Source organism: Oncorhynchus mykiss, chromosome 12 (assembly GCF_013265735.2).
Source record: "Oncorhynchus mykiss isolate Arlee chromosome 12, USDA_OmykA_1.1, whole genome shotgun sequence".
Lineage (NCBI taxonomy): Eukaryota > Metazoa > Chordata > Actinopteri > Salmoniformes > Salmonidae > Oncorhynchus > Oncorhynchus mykiss.
In genome coordinates, this window is record NC_048576.1 from 58,240,553 (window position 1) to 58,263,615 (window position 23,063).

General features: G+C 44.2%; 1 protein-coding gene across 9 annotated transcripts in view; it reads left to right on the top strand.

Moving 5' to 3' along the window:
- LOC110537846 (gametogenetin-binding protein 2) overlaps positions 1–23,063 on the top strand; it is a 47,000-nt gene that overhangs the window by 14,766 nt on the left and 9,171 nt on the right. For 6 of the 9 annotated variants that reach the window (XM_036937887.1, XM_036937878.1, XM_036937883.1 and 3 more), the window contains 7 exons: positions 1,639–1,737; positions 3,657–3,773; positions 3,882–3,995; positions 4,110–4,319; positions 11,833–12,019; positions 15,955–16,131; positions 18,731–18,884. In XM_036937887.1, coding sequence (XP_036793782.1) covers positions 1,639–1,737; positions 3,657–3,773; positions 3,882–3,995; positions 4,110–4,319; positions 11,833–12,019; positions 15,955–16,131; positions 18,731–18,884 — 1,058 coding nt within the window. The remainder of the gene's footprint in view (positions 1–1,638; positions 1,738–3,656; positions 3,774–3,881; positions 3,996–4,109; positions 4,320–11,832; positions 12,020–15,954; positions 16,132–18,730; positions 18,885–23,063) is intronic. The other 3 variants (XM_036937879.1, XM_036937884.1, XM_036937885.1) reach the window with 3 other exon arrangements.

Here is a 23,063-nt window from a genome sequence, read left to right on the forward strand (position 1 = left end):
AGTATTTGATACACTGCCGATTTTGCAAGTTTTCCTACTTACAAAGCATGTAGAGGTCAATTTTTTTTATCATAGGTACACGTTAACTGTGAGAGACGGAATCTAAAACAAAAATCCAGAAAATCACATAGTATGATTTTTTTAAGTAATTAATTTGCATTTTATTGTACTTGATACATCAGAAAAGCAGAACTTAATATTTGGTACAGAAACCTTTGTTTGCAATTACAGAGATGATACGTTTCCTGTAGTTCTTGACCAGGTTTGCACACACTGCAGCAGGGATTTTGGCCCACTCCTCCATACAGACCTTCTCCAGATCCTTCAGGTTTTGGGGCTTTCGCTGGGCAATACGGACTTTCAGCTCCCTCCAAAGATTTTCTATTGGGTTCAGGTCTAGAGACTGGCTAGGCCACTCCAGGACCTTGAGATGCTTCTTACGGAGCCACTTCTTAGTTGCCCTGGCTGTGTGTTTCGGGTCGTTGTCATACTGGAAGACCCAGCCACGACCCCTCTTCAATGCTCTTACTGAGGGAAGGAGGTTGTTGGCCAAGATCTCGCGATCCATGGCCCCATCCATCCTCCCCTCAATACGGTGCAGTCGTCCTGTCCCCTTTGCAGAAAAGCATCCCCCAAAGAATGATGTTTCCACCTCCATGCTTCACGGTTGGGATGGTGTTCTTGGGGTTGTACTCATCCTTCTTCTTCCTCCAAACACGGCGAGTGGAGTTAAGACCAAAAAGCTCTATTTTTTGTCATCAGACCACATGACCTTCTCCCATTCCTCCTCTGGATCATCCAGATGGTCATTGGCAAACTTCAGACGGGCCTGGACATGCGCTGGCTTGAGCAGGGGGACCTGGCGTGCGCTGTAGGATTTTAATCCATGACGGCGTAGTGTGTTACTAATGGTTTTCTTTGAGACTGTGGTCCCTGGTCATTGACCAGGTCCTGCCGTGTAGTTCTGGGCTGATCCCTTACCTTCCTCATGATCATTGATGCCCCACGAGGTGAGATCTTGCATGGAGCCCCAGACTGAGGGTGATTGACCGTCATCTTGAACTTCTTCCATTTTCTAATCATTGCGCCAACAGTTGTTGACTTCTCACCAAGCTGCTTGCCTATTGTGCAGGTCTACAATTTGATCCCTGATGCCCTTACACAGCTGTCTGGTCTTGGCCATTGTGGAGAGGTTGGAGTCTGTTTGAGTGTGTGGACAGGTGTCTTTTATACAGGTAATGAGTGGAGAACAGGAGGGCTTCTTAAAGAAAAACTGTGAGAGCCGGGATTCTTACTGGTTGGTAGGTGATCAAATACTTATGTCAAGCAATAAAATGCAAAATAATTACTTAAAAATCATACAATGTGATTTTCTGGATTTTTGTTTTAGTAGGAAAACCTGTAAAATCGGCAGTGTATCAAATACTTGTTCTCCCCACTGTGTAGACAAATTCCTCCCATGTCTCTAACCCATTGATAATTAATCCCCTGTTACAGAAACCACTTTCCATTCATCATTAATATTCTATTGACTTTTAGTTCTCTGCATTGTGTAGTTATCTTCAAAATATTCTTACAACTACTACAGTATTAGTAAATGTGCCAGAAATAAATGTTTTATTTTTTATTTTTTTGTAGGTCAAAGTTGAATGACATGATCGACGCCATTCCAAAAAGCAAAAAGAATAAACGCTGCCAGTTGCACTCCTTAGACACACACAAACCTAAGCCACTGGGGTGAGTCACATTAACTGACACTATTTATCATCTATCTACAGTGCATTTGGAAATTATTCAGACCCCTTCACTTTTTCCACATTTTGTTAGGTTACAGACTTATTCTAAAATGGATTAAATAAATAAAAATCTTCATCAATCTACACACAATATTGATGCGAAAAAAGGAAAAAAAAAAAATATATATATATATATATATATATATATATATATATATATATATTCTTCCTCCAAACACGGCGAGTGGAGTTAAGACCAAAAAGCTCTATTTTGTCATCAGACCACATGACCTTCTCCCATTTAAAAAAAAAATATATATATATATATTTTTTTTTAAATTTATTAGAAAAAGAACAACTTATTTACATAAGTATTCAAACCCTTTGCTATCAGACTCGAAAATTAGCTCTGATGCATCCTGTTTCCATTGATCATCCTTGAGATGTTTCTGCAACTTGATTGGAGTCCACCTGTGGTAAACACAATTGATTGGACATGATTTGGAAAGGCGCACACACACCTGTCTATATAAGGTCCCACAGTTGACAGTACATGTCAGAGCAAAAAACAAGAAATGGGGTCGAAGGAATTGTCCGTAGAGCTCTGAGACAGGACTGTGTAGAGGCACACAGATCTGGGGACGGGTAACAAAACATTTCTACAGCATTGAATGTCCCCAAGGACACAGTGGCCTTCATTCTTAAATGGAGGAAATATGGAACCACCAAGCCTCTTCCTAGAGCTGACCGCCCGGTCAAACTGAGCAACCAGGGGCCTTGGTCAGGGCACCAAGAACTTGGTGGTCACTTTGGCAGAGCTCCAGAGTTTCTCTGTGGAGTGCTGGAAGTTCCTCCCATCAGGCCTTTATGGTTGAGTGGCTAGACGGAAGGCACTCCTCAGTAAAAGGCACATAACAGCCTGCTTTGAGTTTGCCAAAAGGCGCCACATCAATAGGAAACCTGGTACCATCCCTACGGTGAAGCATGGTGGTGGCAGCATCATGCTGTGGGGATGTTTTTCAGCGGGAGGGACTGGGAACCTAGTCAGGATTGAGGCAAAGATGAACTGAGTCAATTACATAGAGATCCTTGATGAAAACCTGCTCCAGAGAGCTCAGACTGGGGGCGAAGGTTCACCTTCCAACAGGACAACGACCTTAAGCACACAGCCAAGGATTGGCTTCGGGACAAGTCTCTGAATGTCCTTGAGTGGCCGGACTTCAACCCAAGAAGACGAGAGGCTGTAATCGTTACCAAAGGTGCTTCAACAAAGTACTGAGTAAAGGGTCTGAATACTTGTGTAAATGTGATATTTCAGTTTTTATATACATTAGCAAAGAAACTGAAGGGGTCTGAATACTTTCTGAATGCACTGTAACTGCTGTATTGGACTTAATTGCAATAATGTTTATGACGATACAATTCTAGAGGAATAAGTTGTGAAGCCTGTTCTCTCATTTCTGGTAAATTTAAATGTAAGCTGTATGTCCACCTATTGGTCAGACTAGGCCATTTGAAGCTGTAGAAGAGTATTTTGTGATGTATTGAAGTGTCTTTGAGATGTCTCTGAATCTTTAGAGAGGCTGTAATCGTTACCAAAGGTGCTTCAACAAAGTACTGAGTAAAGGGTCTGAATACTTGTGTAAATGTGATATTTCAGTTTTTATATACATTAGCAAAGAAACTGAAGGGGTCTGAATACTTTCTGAATGCACTGTAACTGCTGTATTGGACTTAATTGCAATAATGTTTATGACGATACAATTCTAGAGGAATAAGTTGTGAAGCCTGTTCTCTCATTTCTGGTAAATTTAAATGTAAGCTGTATGTCCACCTATTGGTCAGACTAGGCCATTTGAAGCTGTAGAAGAGTATTTTGTGATGTATTGAAGTGTCTTTGAGATGTCTCTGAATCTTTAGAGGAGAAGGGAGCGTAGACAAAGGGCTAGGTTTAGAGAAAGACAAAGATGGAGGAGCCAAGAGAGACCGCAGATGTAACGTCGCGTTTCACTTTGGCCCTTTTCAGTCCCCCAGCAGGTATGTAGCAAAGCAAACAGCTTGTTCTTTAAGAGTTTAAGTGACATTTCTGAATGCTAGCTAGTTAGCGCCAGTCTGAAGTAGTTATGGGTGGTTTGCTGCTCACAGGGGAAGCTGGATGGAGGTGTGGGAGCTCATGTCTCAGGAGTGCAGGGATGAGGTCGTTCTGATTGACGGTGCCTGCCTCCTGGAAACCCTGGACACATACTTGCGCAAACACAGGTTAGTTAGAGTAATGTTACTTATGTAATAACACCTTAATGTAACTTAGACTGTGAAAATATATTTTACTACTGCTACCGTGTTTTCCTTTTGTTCCTTCCCTCTTCCTTTCAGGTTCTGTACTGACTGCAAGAACAAGGTATTGAGAGCATACAACATCCTGGTAGGGGAGCTGGACTGCACTAAAGAGAAGGGCTACTGCGCTGCCTTGTACGAGGGTATCCGCTGCTGCCCCAACGAGCGCCACGTCCATGTCTGCTGCGAGACGGACTTCATCGCCCACCTCCTGGGCCGGGCCGAGCCCGAGTTCACCAGAGGTTATGAGTATGTAAACTGCTACTTTTTCTTATGTTCTATAAACATGTAGTAAAGTATGATAAAATATGCCCGTATCCTTCTGATATACTAGCTTAGTTGTAGTTTTTCCATTACCTTTTTGTTTGCTTGTTAAAGACCATATAAACTCAGCAAAAAAAGAAACGTCCTCTCACTGTCATCTGCGTTTTATTTTCTGCAGACTTAACGTGTAAATATCTGTATGAACATAAGATTCAACAACTGAGACATAAACTGACCAAATTCCATAGACATGTGACTAACAGAAATTGAATAATGTGTCCCTGAACAAAGGGGGATGGGGTTAAAATCAAAAGTAACCGTCAGTATCTGGTGTGGCCACCAGCTGCATTAAGTACTGCAGTGCATCTCCTCCTCATGGACTGCACCAGATTTGCCAGTTCTTGCTGTGAGATGTTACCCCATTCTTCCACCAACGAAGCTGCAAGTTCCCGGACATTTCTGGGGGGGAATGGCCCTAGCCCTCACCCTCCGATCCAACAGGTCCCAGACATGCTCAATGGGATTGAGATCCGGGCTCTTCACTGGCCATGGCAGAACACTGACATTCCTGTCTTGCAGGAAATCATGCACAGAACGAGCAGTATGGCAGGTGGCATTGTCAGGATGAGCCTGCAGGAAGGGTACCACATGAGGGAAGAGGATGTCTTCCCTGTAACGCACAGTGTGGAGATTGCCTTCAATGAATGACAACAAGCTCAGTCCGATGATGCTGTGACACACTGCCCCGGACCATGACGGACCCTCCACCTTCAAATCGATCCCACTCCAGAGTACAGGCCCCGGTGTAACGCTCATTCCTTCTACGATAAACGCGAATACGACCATCACCCCTGGTGAGACGATACCGCAACTCGTCAGTGAAGAGCACTTGTCTGGTCCAGCAACGGTGGGTTTGTGTCCGTAGGCAACGACGTTGCCGGTGATGTCTGGTGAGGACCTGCCTTTTACAACAGGCCTACATGCCGTCAGTCCAGCCTCTCTCAGCTTATTGCGGACAGTTTGATGGAGGGATTGTGCGTTCCACCGATGGAGGGATTGTGCGTTCCTGGTGTGACTCGTGCAGTTGTTGCCATCCTGTACCTGTCCCGCAGGTGTGATGTTCGGGTGTGTACCGATCCTGTGCAGGTGTTACACGTGGTCTGCCACTGCGAGGACGATCAGCTCTCCGTCCTGTCTCCTTGTAGCTCTATCTTAGGCGTCTCACAGCGCATCTGCAGTCCTCATGCCTCCTTGCAGCATGCCTAAGACACGTTCACACAGGAGCAGGGACCCGTGGCATCTTTCTTTTGGTGTTTTTCAGAGTCTGTAGAAAGGCCTCTTTAGTTTCCTAAGTTTTCATAACTGTGACCTTAATTGCCTACCGTCTGTAAGCTGTTAGTTTCCTAATAGGGATAGCGGGACACCAGTCAACAACATCCGGTGAAATTGGAGGGCGCGCAATTCAAATAAAAAATCGTAGTATTAAACATTCATGAACATACAGTATCTTATATCATGTAAAAGCTTAAATTATTGTTAGTCTAACTGCGTTGTCTGATTTTAAAAAGGCTTTACGGCGAAAGCATACCATTGTCTGAGGACGGCACCCCACAACATATTTTTCAACCAGCACAGGCTTCATAAAATCACAAATAGTGTCATGTACTGTCATGTTGTCTTGTCTCTGTCCTTTCCCTTCACCCTGTCTCCCTCTGCTGGTCGTGTTAGGTTACCTTTTCTCCCCCGCTTTCCCCCAGCTGTCCCTTGTCTCCTCTAACTACCCATTCACCCCGTTCCCCACCTGTTCCCTTTTTCCCTCTGATTAGGTCCCTATATCTCTCTCTGTTTCTGCTCCTGTCCTTGTCGGATTCTTGTTTGTTTGTGTCATTCATGCCTGAACCAGACTGTCGTCATGTTTGCTGTAACCTTGTCCTGTCCTGTCGGAATCTGCCGGTCCATCTGAGCCTACCTATGTTTGGTAATTAAAGAAGCTCTGTTTAAGTTGATTCGCTTTTGGGTCCTCATTCACGCACCGTAACAGAAGAATCCGACCAAGAATGGACCCAGCGACTTCGGATCCTCTCCACTCAGCCGTCGAGATCCAGGGAGCGATGCTAGGCAGACACAAGCAGGAATTGTCTGCTGCTCGACATGCCGTTGAGACCCTGGCCACCCAAGTCTCCAACCTCACAGAACAGGTTCACCATCTCCGCCTCGATCCACCGGCCACTTCCAGGGCTTTCGAATCTCCGGAGCCCAGAATCAATAACCCGCCGTGTTACTCTGGGGAGCCCACTGAATGCCGCTCGTTCCTCACCCAGTGTGATATTGTGTTTTCTCTCCAGCCCAACACTTACTCCAGGAGCACTGCTCGTGTCGCCTACGTCATATCTCTCCTTATTGGACGGGCTCGTGAGTGGGGCACGGCAATCTGGGAGGCAAGGGCTGAGTGTACTAACCAGTATCAAGACTTTAAGGAGGAGATGATACGGGTTTTTGATCGATCTGTTTTTGGGGAGGAGGCTTCCAGGGCCCTGTCTTCCCTATGTCAAGGCAATCGATCCATAACAGACTACTCTATTGAGTTTCGCACTCTTGCTGTCTCCAGTGGCTGGAACGAGCCGGCCTTGCTCGCTCGTCTTCTGGAGGGTTTCCGCGCAGAGGTAAAGGATGAGATTCTCTCCCGGGAGGTTCCTTCCAGCGTGGATTCCTTGATTGAACTCGCTATTCGCATTGAGCGACGGGTTGATCTTCGTCACCGAGCTCGTGGAAAGGAGCTCGCGCTCTCCGTCGCCTCCCTCTCCGCATCACTACCATCTTCCTCTGCCGGCTCGGGTGCTGAGTCCATGCAGCTGGGAGGTATCCGCATCTCGACTGAGGAGAGGGAACGGAGAATCACCAACCGCCTCTGTCTCTATTGCGGTTCCGCTGGTCATTTTGTCACTTCATGTCCAGTAAAAGGCCAGAGCTCGTCAGTAAGCGGAGGGCTACTGGTGAGCGCTACTACTCCTGTCTCTCCTTCAAGATCCTGCACTACCTTGTCGGTCCATCTACGCTGGACCGGTTCGTCAGCTTCCTGCAGTGCCTTAATAGACTCTGGGGCGGAGGGCTGTTTTATGGACGAGACCTGGGCTCGGGAACATGACATTCCTCTCAGACAGTTAAAGGAGCCCACGGCCTTGTTCGCCCTGGATGGTAGTCCTCTCCCCAGGATTCAGCGTGAGACGCTACCTTTAACCCTCACTGTTTCTGGTAATCATAGTGAAACCATTTCTTTTTTAATTTTTCGTTCACCTTTTACACCTGTTGTTTTGGGCCATCCCTGGCTAGTTTGTCATAATCCTTCCATTAATTGGTCTAGTAATTCTATCCTCTCCTGGAACGTCTCTTGTCATGTGAAATGTTTAATGTCTGCTATCCCTCCTGTTTCCTCTGTCTCTTCTTCACAGGAGGAGCCTGGTGATTTGACAGGGGTGCCGGAGGAATATCACGATCTGCGCACGGTGTTCAGTCGGTCCAGGGCCACCTCTCTTCCTCCACACCGGTCGTATGATTGTAGTATTGATCTCCTTCCGGGAACCACCCCCCCCCGGGGTAGACTATACTCTCTGTCGGCTCCCGAACGTAAGGCTCTCGAAGATTATTTGTCTGTAGCTCTTGACGCCGGTACCATAGTCCCCTCCTCCTCTCCCGCTGGAGCGGGGTTTTTTTTTGTCAAGAAGAAGGACGGGTCTCTGCGCCCCTGCATAGATTATCGAGGGCTGAATGACATAACAGTGAAGAATCGTTATCCGCTTCCTCTTATGTCTTCAGCCTTCGAGATCCTGCAGGGAGCCAGGTTTTTCACTAAGTTGGACCTTCGTAACGCTTACCATCTCGTGCGCATCAGGGAGGGGGACGAGTGGAAGACGGCGTTTAACACTCCGTTAGGGCACTTTGAATACCGGGTTCTTCCTTTCGGCCTCGCTAACGCTCCAGCTGTCTTTCAGGCATTAGTCAATGATGTCCTGAGAGACATGCTGAACATCTTTGTTTTCGTTTACCTTGACGATATCCTGATTTTTTCACCGTCACTCCAGATTCATGTTCAGCACGTTCGACGTGTCCTCCAGCGCCTTTTAGAGAATTGTCTTTTTGTGAAGGCTGAGAAGTGCACTTTTCATGCCTCCTCCGTCACATTTCTCGGTTCTGTTATTTCCGCTGAAGGCATTAAGATGGATCCCGCTAAGGTCCAAGCTGTCATTGATTGGCCCGTCCCTAAGTCACGCGTCGAGCTGCAGCGCTTTCTCGGCTTCGCGAACTTCTATCGTCGTTTCATCCGTAATTTCGGTCAGGTGGCAGCTCCTCTCACAGCCCTTACTTCTGTCAAGACGTGCTTTAAGTGGTCCGTTTCCGCCCAGGGAGCTTTTGATCTCCTCAAGAATCGTTTTACATCCGCTCCTATCCTTGTTACACCTGACGTCTCTAGACAGTTCGTTGTCGAGGTTGACGCGTCAGAGGTGGGAGTGGGAGCCATCCTTTCTCAGCGCTCCCTCTCTGACGACAAGGTCCACCCATGCGCGTATTTTTCTCATCGCCTGTCGCCGTCGGAACGTAACTATGATGTGGGTAACCGCGAACTGCTCGCCATCCGGTTAGCCCTAGGCGAATGGCGACAGTGGTTGGAGGGGGCGACCGTTCCTTTTGTCGTTTGGACTGACCATAGGAACCTTGAGTACATCCGTTCTGCCAAACGACTTAATGCGCGTCAGGCGCGTTGGGCGCTGTTTTTCGCTCGTTTCGAGTTCGTGATTTCTTATCGTCCGGGCTCTAAGAACACCAAGCCTGATGCTTTGTCTCGTCTCTTCAGTTCTTCAGTAGCCTCCACTGACCCCGAGGGGATTCTCCCTGAGGGGCGTGTTGTCGGGTTGACTGTCTGGGGAATTGAGAGGCAGGTAAAGCAAGCACTCACTCAAACTCCGTCGCCGCGCGCTTGTCCTAGGAACCTTCTGTTCGTTCCCGTTCCTACTCGTCTGGCCGTTCTTCAGTGGGCTCACTCTGCCAAGTTAGCCGGCCACCCTGGCGTTCGGGGTACGCTTGCTTCCATTCGCCAGCGTTTCTGGTGGCCCACCCGGGAGCATGACACGCGTCGTTTCGTGGCTGCTTGTTCGGTCTGCGCGCAGACTAAGTCCGGTAACTCTCCTCCTGCCGGCCGTCTCAGGCCGCTTCCTATTCCCTCTCGACCGTGGTCTCACATCGCCTTAGATTTTGTCACCGGACTGCCTTCGTCAGCGGGGAAGACTGTTATTCTTACGGTTGTCGATAGGTTCTCTAAGGCGGCTCATTTCATTCCCCTTGCTAAGCTTCCTTCTGCTAAAGAGACGGCACAAATCATCATCGAGAATGTTTTCAGAATTCATGGCCTTCCGTCAGACGTCGTTTCGGACAGAGGTCCGCAATTCACGTCTCAATTTTGGAGGGAGTTTTGCCGTTTGATTGGGGCTTCCGTCAGTCTCTCTTCCGGCTTTCACCCCCAGTCTAACGGTCAAGCAGAACGGGCCAATCAGACTATTGGTCGCATCTTACGCAGTCTTTCTTTTCGCAACCCTGCGTCTTGGTCAGAACAGCTCCCCTGGGCAGAATACGCCCACAACTCGCTTCCTTCGTCTGCGACCGGGCTATCTCCTTTTCAGAGTAGCCTCGGGTACCAGCCTCCGTTGTTCTCATCTCAGTTCGCCGAGTCCAGCGTCCCCTCCGCTCAGGCTTTTGTCCAACGTTGCGAGCGCACCTGGAAGAGGGTCAGGTCTGCACTTTGCCGTTATAGGGCGCAGACTGTGAGAGCTGCTAATAAGCGTAGAACTAAGAGCCCTAGATATTGTCGCGGTCAGAGAGTTTGGCTCTCCACTCAGAACCTTCCCCTTAAGACGGCTTCTCGCAAGTTGACCCCGCGGTTCATTGGTCCATTCCGTATCTCTCAGGTCATTAATCCTGTCGCAGTGCGACTTCTTCTTCCGCGATATCTTCGTCGCGTCCACCCGGTCTTCCATGTCTCCTGTGTTAAGCCCGTTCTTCGCGCCCCCGCTCGTCTTCCCCCCCCCCCCCCCCATCCTTGTCGAGGGCGCACCTATCTACAGGGTCCGTAAAATCTTGGACATGCGTCCTCGGGGCCGTGGTCATCAGTACCTAGTTGACTGGGAGGGGTACGGTCCTGAGGAGAGGAGTTGGGTTCCCTCTCGGGACGTGCTGTTACGGTGCGCTGATTGATGATTTCCTCCGTTGCCGCCAGGTTTCCTCCTCGAGTGCGCCAGGAGGCGCTCGGTGAGTGGGGGGGTACTGTCATGTACTGTCATGTTGTCTTGTCTCTGTCCTTTCCCTTCACCCTGTCTCCCTCTGCTGGTCGTGTTAGGTTACCTTTTCTCCCCCGCTTTCCCCCAGCTGTCCCTTGTCTCCTCTAACTACCCATTCACCCCGTTCCCCACCTGTTCCCTTTTTCCCTCTGATTAGGTCCCTATATCTCTCTCTGTTTCTGCTCCTGTCCTTGTCGGATTCTTGTTTGTTTGTGTCATTCATGCCTGAACCAGACTGTCGTCATGTTTGCTGTAACCTTGTCCTGTCCTGTCGGAATCTGCCGGTCCATCTGAGCCTACCTATGTTTGGTAATTAAAGAAGCTCTGTTTAAGTTGATTCGCTTTTGGGTCCTCATTCACGCACCGTAACAAATAGCAATTTTAAATAAATCACTTACTTTTTTGAAGGTCTTCCTCTGTTTGCAATCACAAGGGTCCCAGCTACAACATGACTGGTCGTTTTGTTAGATAAAATCCTTCTTTATATCCCAAAAAGTCAGTTTAATTGGTGCCATCGATTTCAGTAATCCAAGGAGTCCAAAAAGCTATTGCTAGACTTCGTCCAAATAAGTCAAACAACGTTTCTATTTAATCCTCAGGTACTCAAATGTAAATGAGCTGTAATATTTCATACGGAAAGTAGTATGTTCAATAGGAAAAGACAATTAGTATGCGGGCGCCCTCTCCCTCACGCACAGAAAGACTGATCTGTTCTTCTCACCAAAACTCCAAATACTTGTTAGTTTTTCAAAAAACGAGCCTGAAACCTTGAATAGAGACTGACATCTTGTGGAAGCCAATAGGAATTGCTATCTGGGAGATGGATTTACATAGAAACAATAGGTTCCCATTATAAGAGCCTGGGAGCTCAAAAACAAATCCGATTTGGATTTTCGCCTGCCATATCAATTCTGTTAGTCTCAGACATTTATTTGAACAGTTTTAGAAACTTCAAAGTGTTTTCTGTCCAATGCTACCAGTTATATGCATATCCTGGCTTCTGGGCCTGAGTAACAGGCAGTTTACTTTGGGCATGTCAGTTAGGTGGAAATTCAGGAAACTTGACCATATCCCAGAGGTTTTAATGACCGTTCCACTGCTGCATGTTCATTAATTGTTTATGGTTCATTGAACAAGCATGGGAAACAGTGTTTAAACCCTTTACAATGAAGATCTGTTCTTAGACGTAGAGAGCGGCACGCTAAGACCATTGACATTGCTCAAGAGGAAGTGCTGACCTGCCTGGGCATCCACCTGTACGAGCGGCTGCACAGAATCTGGCTGAAGCTGAGGGCAGAGGAGCAAACCTGGCAGATGCTCTTCTACCTTGGCATTAACACTCTACGCAAAAGCTTTGAGGTTTGTTTATTTATTTTAGTTTTTTTATGATCAAATTATATATTTTTTCCACCCAATAACATACTAAAAAGAACACCAACAAACGAGCTGAGGTTTGTTATACACTGCCAGCTGCATGACATGATAACAAGTTGAAGTGACATGTATCAGACATTTGTTGATGGAAGTGATGTATTTTTTAAGGATCCCCATTAGCAGCTTCTCTTCCTGGGGTCCAGAAACATTAAGGCAGTTCTATACAATAAAAATTACATTTCATAACTTTTCACAACATGAAGTGTGTGCCCTCAGGCTACTCTACTACCACATATCTACAATACAAAATCCATGTGTGTAGTGTGCATGTGTTGTGTATATCTCTTCACAGGTCCCGCTGTTCCATAAGGTGTATTTTTATCAGTCAAAAAAAAATCTGATTCTACTGCTTGTATCAGTGACCTGATGTGGAATATAGAGTTCCATGTAGTCATTGCTCTATGTAGTAATGTGTGCCTCTCAAAGTCTGCTCTGGACTGGGGGATATGCGTGGGTGTCCGAGTTGTGTGATAGTAGTTTAAACAGACAGCTACTGCCTTCAACATGTCAATACTTACAAAAACAAGTATTGATGAAGTCAATCTGTCCTCTAATTTGAGCCATGAGAGATTGACATGCATATTAATGTTGGCTCTCCATGTACATTTAAGGGCCAGCCGTGCTGCCCTGTTCTGAGCCAATTGTTATTTTCCTAACTCCATCTTTGTGGCACCTGACTACACGACTGAAAAGTAGTCCAGGTGCAACAAAACTAGGGCCTGTAGGACCTGTCTTGTTGATAATGTTAAGGCAGAGCAGCACTTCATTATGGACAGACTTCTCCCCATCTTAGCTACTGTTGCAGCAACATGTTTTGACCATGACAGTTTACAATCCAGGGTTACTCTAAGCAGTTTAGTCACCTCAACTTGCTCAATTTCCACATTATTCATTACCAGATTTAGTTGCGGTTTAGTGAAGGATTTGTCCCCCCCCCCCCCCCCCCCCATTTTTTTTTATTTATCAGGACAGATTTATTCCGTGCCACCCATTCTGAAACTGACTGCAGCTCTTTATTAAATGTTGCAGTAATTTCACTCGCTGTTGTATCTGAAGTGTTGTCATTCACCTACATATGTGTATATATGCTGGCTTTACTCAGCCATGTCATTAATAAAGATTGAAAAAAGTAAGGGGCCTAGACAGCTGCCCTGTGAAATTCCTGCTTCTACCTAGATTATGTTGGAGAGGCTTTCATAAAAGAACATCCTCTGTTCTGTTAGACAGTTAACTCTTTATCCACAATATAGCAAGGGGTGTAAAGTCATAACGGACTGATCGATAATGTCAAAAGCCGCACTGAAGTCTAACAAGACAGCCCCCACAATCATCTATTTCTCTCAGCCAATCAAAGCCATTTGTGTAAGTGCTGTGCATGTTGAATGTCCTTCCCTATAAGTATGCTGAAAGTCTGTCAATTTGTTTTCTGTGAAATAGCATTGTATCTGGTCCAACAATTTTTTCCAGAAGTTTACTATGGGTTGGTATCAGGCTGATTGGTCGGCTATTTGAGCCAGTAAAGTGGGCTTTACTATTCTTGGGTAGAGGAATGACTTTAGCTTCCCTCCAGGCCTGAGGGCACACACTTTCTAGCAGGCTTAAATTGAAGATGTGGCAATATCATCTGCAATTAACATCAGTAATTTTCTATCTAGATTGTCAGACCCTTGTGGCTTGTCATTGTTGATAGACCACAATCATTTCTTCACCTCTTCCACACTTACTTTAAGAAATTCAAAAGTACAATGCTTCTTTTATAATTTGGTCAGATAGACTTGGATGTGTAGTGTCACCGTTTGTTGCTGGCATGTCATCCCTAAGTTTGCTTATCTTGCCAATGAAAAAATCAGTAAAGTAGTTTGCAATATCAGTGGGCTTTGTGATGAATGAGCCATCTGATTCAATGAATGATGGAGTGGAGTTTGCCTTTTTGTCATGGAAATGACCACCAGGGACACCAGAAGTCAATCTTAAATGAGTCATTCTTTATTATCAGCATGCTGGAGAGGTTCCAACAAACTTAATGCACCAAGTAATTCACGTCTGTGTAAGCAGCAGAGCTCCTGACAGATTAGATTATATTTACATGATTTAGCTTTTTAATTCATCATTAACGTTTGGTTCATGCATGTGACAGGCCAATACCTCACGAGGCTTCTTCTCTCCAAGCTGAGACCTTGAAACTGAGACACCCTTTTCGGTTCTCAAAACAATTTTCTGGGCGTACTGCCAAATTGCTTATACTGATAGTGAGAATTCCTCCCAGGCATGATCGACAGAGGCACCCAAGGGAGTTAGAGGGACATAAATAAGGTTACTTACATTGTGACTGCCAACAACCCTGGGATAATGTACATATGCTGCAGAATTACAACAACTCGGTGACACGATGGTAAAGATTATCTGAGGCCAATGGTGATTTTTAAAACCAGTTAGAATTTAATGGCTGTGATAGGAGAAATGAGGATGGCTCAACATTGTAAACTCAGCAAAAAAAGTAACGTCCCCTTTTTCAGGACCCTGTCTTTCAAAGATAATTTGTAAAAATCCAAATAACTTCACAGATCTTCATTGTAAGGGTTTAAACACTGTTTCCCATGCTTGTTCAATGAACCATAAACAATTTATGAAAATGCAGCTGTGGACTGGTCGTTAAGACACTAACAGCTTACAGACGGTAGGCAATTAAGGTCACAGTTATGAAAACTTAGGACACTAACTAAAGAGGCCTTTCTACAGACTCTGAAAAACACCAAAATAAAGATGCCCATGGTCCCTGCTCATCTGCGTGAACGTGCCTTAGGCATGCTGCAAGGATGCATGAGGACTGCAGATGTGGCCAGGGCAATAAATTGCAATGTCCGTACTGTGAGACGCCTAAGACAGCGCTACAGGGAGACAGGACAGACAGCTGATCGTCCTCGCAGTGGCAGACCACGTGTAACACCTGCACAGGATCGGTACATCCGAACATCACACCTGTGGGACAGGTACAGGATGGCAACAACAACTGCCCGAGTTACACCAGGAACACACAATCCCTCCATCAGTGCTCAGGCTGTCCGCAATAGGCTGAAAGAGGCTGGACGGAGGGCTTGTAGGCCTGTTGTAAGGCAGGTCCTCACCAGACATCACCGGCAACAACGTCGCCTATGGGGAAAAAAAACCACATTCGCTGGACCAGACAGGACTGGCAAAAAGTGCTCTTCACTGATGAGTCGCGGTTTCGTCTCTCCAGGGGTGATGGTCGGATTTGCGTTTATCGTAGAAGGAATGAGCGTTACACCGAGGCCTGTACTCTGGAGCGGGATCGATTTGGAGGTGGAGGGTCCGTCATGATCTGGGGTGGTGTGTCACAGCATCATCGAACTGAGCTTGTTGTCATTGCAGGCAATCTCAACGTTGTGCGTTACATGGAAGACCTCCCTCATGTGGTACCGTTCCTGCTGGTTCATCCTGACATGACCCATACTGCCCGTTCTGTGTGTGATTTCCTGCAAGACAGGAATGTCAGTGTTCAGTGAACTTGCATGGCCAGCGAAGAACCCAGATCTCAATCGCATTGAGCACGTCAAATACTTATTAAATACTTATTTCCCTCATTTAAAATGCAAATAAATGTATAACATTTTTGACATGTTTTTCTGGATTTTTTTTGTTATTCTGTCTCACTGTTCAAGTAAACCTACCATTAAAATTATATTTCTTTGTCAGTGGGCAAATTTACAAAATCAGCAGGGGATCAAATACTTTTTTCCTCACTATGTGTATTGAGTCAACATTCAACCTTTTTTTTTAATTAATTTTCACTATTTTCACAAATTTTCACTATAACAACCTGTTAACACCCATTTCCCCAGATGGCGGTGGAGAAGGTGCAAGGCATCAGTCGTCTGGAGCAGCTGTGTGAAGAGCTGTCGGAGGAGGAGAGGGCCAAGGAGCTGAAGCAGGAGAAGAAGAGGCAGAAGAAGAAGAACAGACGAAAAAACAAGTGTGGCTTCAACATGTCCGACGGCAAGGAGAAGAGTCTGGATGAGGTAATGTTTTTCTCCACTCACGACAGGAGTACTATAAGGCAGTATGACAACAGGGAAATACCAGTGAGTCTGTTTAGGAAACTGTCCCCACATGCCCTTGTCTGGCATACTTGTTCCGCATTCTGTGGTGAACCTTTATCCAGGTTCTTCATTATCAAGCTAACCATGTTATTACCAGATTACTAAAGCATTCTATTTGTGACCTTTTTATTATTCACACACTCAGTGTTTGGCATCCATAGTGTTTGGCATCCATAGGTTTAAATAGCAACTAATGGCTTTCAAATGGTCATACAGTGTTTGTAAGTCCATAACTCTCCCTGCCCATAACGCTGCCACTTAGGGCTGAACAGATTTAGTCGACTGGTCGATTTTGTATATTTTTATTTATTTATTTGCTCCTAAGTGGCGCAGCGGTCTAAGGCACTGCATCTCAGTGCAACTGGTGCCACTACAGTCACTGGTTCAAATCCTGGCTGTATCACATCTGTCTGTGATTGGGAGTCCCATAGGGTGGCGCACAATTGGCCCAGCGACGTCCAGGTTTGGCCGTGGTAGGCCGTCATTGTAAATAATTTGTTCTAAACTGACTTAACTGACTTGCCTAGTTAAATATTATTTTTTTTTTAAGTAAATTTTTATTTTTTACTTTGGTTTAGTCCACTCAGACAGGCGTCAAGTGCCATAACAAGAAGAATACATGTGACTGCTCGGACAATTAAAAAAATATATATATATATATTATCGATATGCTTTTAATCAACAAATATTTTTTTTTAATTGTCCGAGCAGTCACGTATTATTTTTGTTATGGCACTTGACGCCTGTCTGAGTGGACTAAACCATTGCGGAGGCCCCGGGATGCCACATCAGTAGTAGGCCTACATTTACCGTTAATTCCAATCATTTCTCATTTACGTTTGTTTGGTTACTGTCTTTTCTGTTAATACGTTAAAATTACTATTAGTCTTATCGTTGTCATTATTGGAGTGGACACGTTGTTTGCGGAGTGCACAACCTATGCTACACTTGTGAGAAACGCACCTGATTACCCATAAAATAGGCCTAAGCAACCTGGCCTGCGTGTAAATATAAGCCTTTAAATGTGCCTGTCTGGGGATCTGATGGTGTTTTCTGATTTGTCTTAACAATTTAACGGCAAGTAAACAAAGTCTTTTTACATCCGTTGAGAATGACAATAGTCCCTCAACGTACCTATTTGAAAAATCTTTCCAGCTCTCTCCTTTTCATAATCACTCATTATGAAAGGGGGGGGGGGAAGTGGTGCTCTAATCTGGCGGAAACGTCATAAAATAGTCCTACCTAATTACTTCTTATCCCTTGCGCAAATAGCCTCTAGCTGTGTCTGTCAGGAGCTCACTGGAAACTGAGGGCCCAGAATATTTTATACTATGTTGTAAGTTTGCAGGACCAAGTTTACAGTTGATAAAAATGTTCAAGTTCCTTACAGACAGGCCATGCATAGCCAATGTGATTTTTATACTTTATATTTTCTACCTGCACATGACATTGACTTGTGAGATATGATGACTTGATTGTACATGTTAAATTAAACTGTTCCACGAAAATGTGCATATGAAAAACATAACTGGCCTGCAAATCAGTAGAAATGGTACGATGAATTGGCAGTCCAAATGGAAAAGGCCTCTGGTGTCGCCGAATTACCAGACACTTCTGGAGCATAAAGGCAGAAGGTCGGGAACAGGGCACTAATTCACAAAACACTTCTTGCGCAAAAACGTACGGTTGTTAAGAAGAAAAAAAATAGGAAGTTCATAACATAGTCAGTTCAATTCCCCAACAATATTTTAAGATTGAATGATTTTCTTACGAACTTCTCAAATATCATCTTATAAATGTTAAGATGTTTGTTGCTAGGCAACTGTTTTAGGTAGCTAGCAATGGCAATCATGTTAGCATATTTCTTACTGAGATTACTGTTCTAAAACATGTTCTTGGATTTAAAATAATCAATACTGAAACTTTCAGAAGAAGTTTGAGTGAATTAAACATGTTCAATTGCCTTAAAGAACTTTTTTTCTCACTGCCCTGTATTTAAGACAAAGGGTTTAGCTATCTTGGAATTAACAACATTTCCAATAAGTTTATTTTCAAGAATCAAATTTCTTAACTTTTTGCTTAAGGAGAAACATAAGAAATAGCGCAAGAGAATGTCTAAGAACCTTTTTGAGGAATAGCAACTTTGCATAACTTAAGTCTACAGTAAAGAAGAAATTGCTTTTAAGAAGGTTTTGTGAATCTGGGCACAGGTATTTTTCTTCTGATTAGGCGATATTAATCTCTGGCTCCCTCTAATTTGCCTTTAAGCACTGTGATTAAAAATGATCAGACAAGCTCAGTAGCCTGCATATAGTTGATTTTATTAAAACGTGGGGTGTGTCTATATATGGAAAAATACATGTTACAAAATATAGACCAATCAATTAGTCGAAAGAACAGATGACTCGGTCGACCAAGATTGTTTTTGTCTGGGACAGCCCTACTGCCACCCCTTCCTGTGGTCATCCCATTAACAATAATATAATACTGTTCTGACATATACTATGCTCCCATACAGGCTTCATTAGAGTCTGTGGAGAGAAGAGGCTGCAAGGCCTGTGGAAGCCCAGAGGTGGAGGGTCATGTCGGCTGTGTGGAGGTGGTCGTCACCAGCAACGAGAGCACTACTTCCTGCAGCTGTCCAGACGGCACCGTTCCCAAAGTCAAGAAAGGTAAAGCTGCCACCAATATCCAACCATCACCTAAGACCAGATATCTGACCCTGGTTAAGATCAATCTTACCTATGATGGCTAATACTGAAATGTATTGGTTTTATTTTTACCGAGTATACAAAACATTAAGAACACCTGCTTTTTCCATGACACACACCAGTGGTTCCTGAACTGTGGGGTAAAGAGATTAACAAATGCAACCACAACAAAAAATCACAAAAACTAGTCATTTTCCTTTTTTGCGTCTATGGGCGTAGTTTAAAAGCTGATTTAATAGTGGGGGCAGTCAATATTTTTTGAACTCGTCGACCACCTCCCCAAATTGGCGCAAATTTTCGAACTAGCTACCCTGTTCTCAGAGTCTCCGACACAATTTGATTAACAAAAATAAAGACAATCCAACCAATAATGAGGGTGAATCTACAACTGATGAACCGCCATCTGATAATGACGCTGGTGGGAGAGGCTGGTGGGAGAGACCCTAATGCCAGTGGGAAAGAAGCGCAAGGATAAGCTGACCCTCAAATTCAGCAAAGCTACAGAATTATCAAGATGATTACATTCAGTATGGTTTCACGTGTCATGGTCGATGGGGATCCACATCCACAATGTGCTGTGGATGTGCTAGCAAACTACAGTTTGAAGCCAGTGAAACTGAAGAGGCATTTACAGTGTGTGTGTGTGGGTGTGATACACACACCAAACACACAACGCACACCGATAAACCTGTGGATTTTTTTCCTTCACAAAGACCAAGATTTTCTTGGCCAAAAGCAGGTACTAAACACACAGTGATTTATAACAGTACCAGTCAAAAGTGTGGACACCTACTCATTCAAGGGTTTTTCTTTGTTTTTACTATTTTCTACATTGTACAATAATAGTGAAGACATCTAAACTATGAAATAATACATATGGGATCATGTAGCAACAAAGTGTTAAACAAATACAAATTCATTTTAGATTATTCAAAGTAGCCACCCTTTGCCTTGATGACAGCTTGGCATTCTCTCAACCAGTTTCATGTTGGCTGCTTTTCTTTCCACTCTGCCGTCCAACTCATCCCAAACCATCTCCATTGGGTTGAAGTCAGATGATTGTGGAGGCCTTGTCATCTGATGCAGAACTCCATTACTCTCCTCCTTGGTCAAATAACCCTTACACAGCCTGGAGGTGGTTGGGTCATTGTACAATCGAAAAACAAATGATAGTCCCACTAAGCGCAAACCAGATGGGATGGCGTATCGCTGAAGAATGCTGTGGTAACCATGCTGGTTAAGTGCGTCTTGAATTCTAAATAAATCACTGACTGTGTCACCAGCAATCACACCACCACCTCCATGCTTCATGGTGGGAACCACACATGCGGATATCATCTGTTCATCTACTCTGCGTGTCACAAAGACTCAGCAGTTGGAACCAAAAATCTCAAATTTAGACTCATCAGACAAAGGACAGATTTCCACCGGTCTAATGTCTGTTGCTCGTGTTTCTTGGTACAAGCAAGTCTCTTCTTATTATTGGTGTCCTTTAGAATTGGTTTCTTTGCAGCAATTTGACCATGAAGACCTGATTCACAGTCTCCTCTGAACAGTTGATTTTGAGATATCTTTTACTTGAACTCTGAAGGATTTATTTGGGCTGCTATCTGAGGTGCTGTTAACTCTAATGAACTTATCCCCTGCAGCAGAGTTAACTCTGGGTCTTCATTTCCTGTGGCGGTCCTCATGAGAGCCAGTTTCATCATAGCGTGGATGATTTTTGCGACTGCTCTTGAAGAAACTTTAAAACTTCTTGAAATTTTCATGATTGACTGACCTAAATGTCTTTAAGAAATTATGGACTGTTGTTTCTCTTTGCTTATTTGAGCTGTTATTGCCATAATATGGACTTGGTCTTTTACCAAATAGGGCTTTTCTGTATACCACCCATACCTTGTCACAACACAACTGATTGTGTCATTTCTTTCATAATGCATTTGAGCCAAATTAACTTTTAATAAGGCACACCTGTTAATTGAAATGCATTCCAGGTGACTACCTCATGAAGCTGGTTGAAAGAACGCAGAGAGTGTGCAAAGCTGTCATCAAGGCAAAGGTTGGCTACTTGGAAGAATCTCATATCAAAATATATTTGATATGTTTAACCTCTAGCGTCGAGCAATCCCGTATCCGGGATCGTAATCATAGCCTCAAGCTCGTTACCATAACGCAACGTTTCCTATTCATGAAAATCGCAAATTAAATGAAATAAATATATTGAAACACAAGCTTAGCTTTTTAACACTGTCATCTCAGATTTTCAAAATATGCTATAACCAAAGCTACACAAGCATTTGTGTAAGAGTATTGATAGCCTAGCATAGCATTAAGCCTAGCATTCAGCAGGCAACATTTTCACAAAAACAAGAAAAGCATTCAAATAAAATAATTTACCTTTGAAGAACTTCGGATGTTTTCAATGACGAGACTCTCAGTTAGATAGCAAATGTTAATTTTTTCCAAAAATATTATTTGTGTAAGAGAAATAGCTCTGTTTTTGTTCATCACGTTTGGCTAAGAAAAATAAATAAAAATGCAGTCACTTACATCGCCGATCTTTTTTTCCAAATTAGCTCCATAATATCGACAGAAACATGGCATACGTTGTTTAGAATCAATCCTCAAGGTGTTTTTCACAATTCTATTCGATGAAAAATCATTCCTGGCAGTCGGTTTCTCATCAGAGGCAAATGGAAAAATACTGCAGCTGGAGATTACACAATAATTGCGACGGAGGACACCAAGCGACCACCTGGTAAATGTAGTCTCTTATGGTCAATCTTCCAATGATATGCCTACAAATACGTCACAATGCTGCAGACAACTTGGGGAAAACGTGGAAAAGGTAAGCTGACTCCTAGCTCCTCCACAGCCATATAAGGAGTCATTGCCATGAGGCGGTTTCAAAAAATGCGGCACTTCCTGATTGTATTTTTATCTGTTTTTTTTTCTGTAACATCAGTTCTGTGGCACTCACAGACCATATCTTTGCAGTTTTGGAAACGTCAGTGTTTTCTTTCCAAAGTTGTCAATTATATGCATAGTCGAGCATCTTTTCGTGACAAAATATCTTGTTTAAAACGGGAACGTTTTTCATCCAAAAATTTAAAAAGTGCCCCCTATATCGAAAAAGTTAATACTTGTGGTTACTACATGATTCCATATGTTATTTCAGTGTAGAAAAATAGTAAAAAATAAAACAAAATTAGGTGTACAAACTTTTGACTGATACTGTATATTGCATGCAGCTCAGCTTCTCGTATCATCAGATACTGCTGTGACGGGCAACTACATGAAGATGTGTTAATTTGCAGTGCACTTGAGGGGACATGCACTGGACAGGATATATTCAACTGGCTTGATGAAAAAATGCTTGAGGAGGGGGTATGTTAGGAGATGTGTGCAATGATAGGGCTGGTTCTATGATGGTTTAACATAAGGGCCTGAAGGCAAAGGTACAAGCCATTGCACCACACGTAGTATTCACTCATTATGTTATACACAGGGAAGATCTTTCTTCCAAGGCCCTTGATAATGGGCTTAGTAGCGTGCTTCAAACGGTAATAAAAATAGTGAACTTCATAAAGGCAAGCCCCATGAATACCAGACTATTTGCTGTCCTGTGCCAAGAAATGGGATCTGAGCACAAATGATTACTGCTGCGTTCTGAGATCAGGTGGGTCTCGCAAGGTAAAGTGCTGCTGCGTCTATTTGAAATGAGATGAAGTACGCCTATTCCTACTGGATATGCAGAATGCCTGACGGATCCTAAATGACTGTCAAACCTAGCCTACTTTGCAGAATTAATTGATAGAATTAATGGACTTAACATGACACTACAAGGCCCAAATACCAACATTGTCATAAGCCCCGACAAAGTTGAGGGGTTTGTGAAGAAGCTGACGCACTGGAAAGTTCCTCCAGAGGGGAGTGTGGAGATCGTTCACTGGACTCCATGAGCTTGAGGAAAATTAACTGCACCTGGATGATGCCACAAAGGCAAGGATCGCTCATCACCTCCGAGGACTTATTGGACATTTCTGGAGGTACTTTCAAGAGGAGACGCACAAAAACGACTGGATCCGACAACCATTCATTGCCATCACCGCTGCCAGCTACCTGTCATCGGAGCTACAG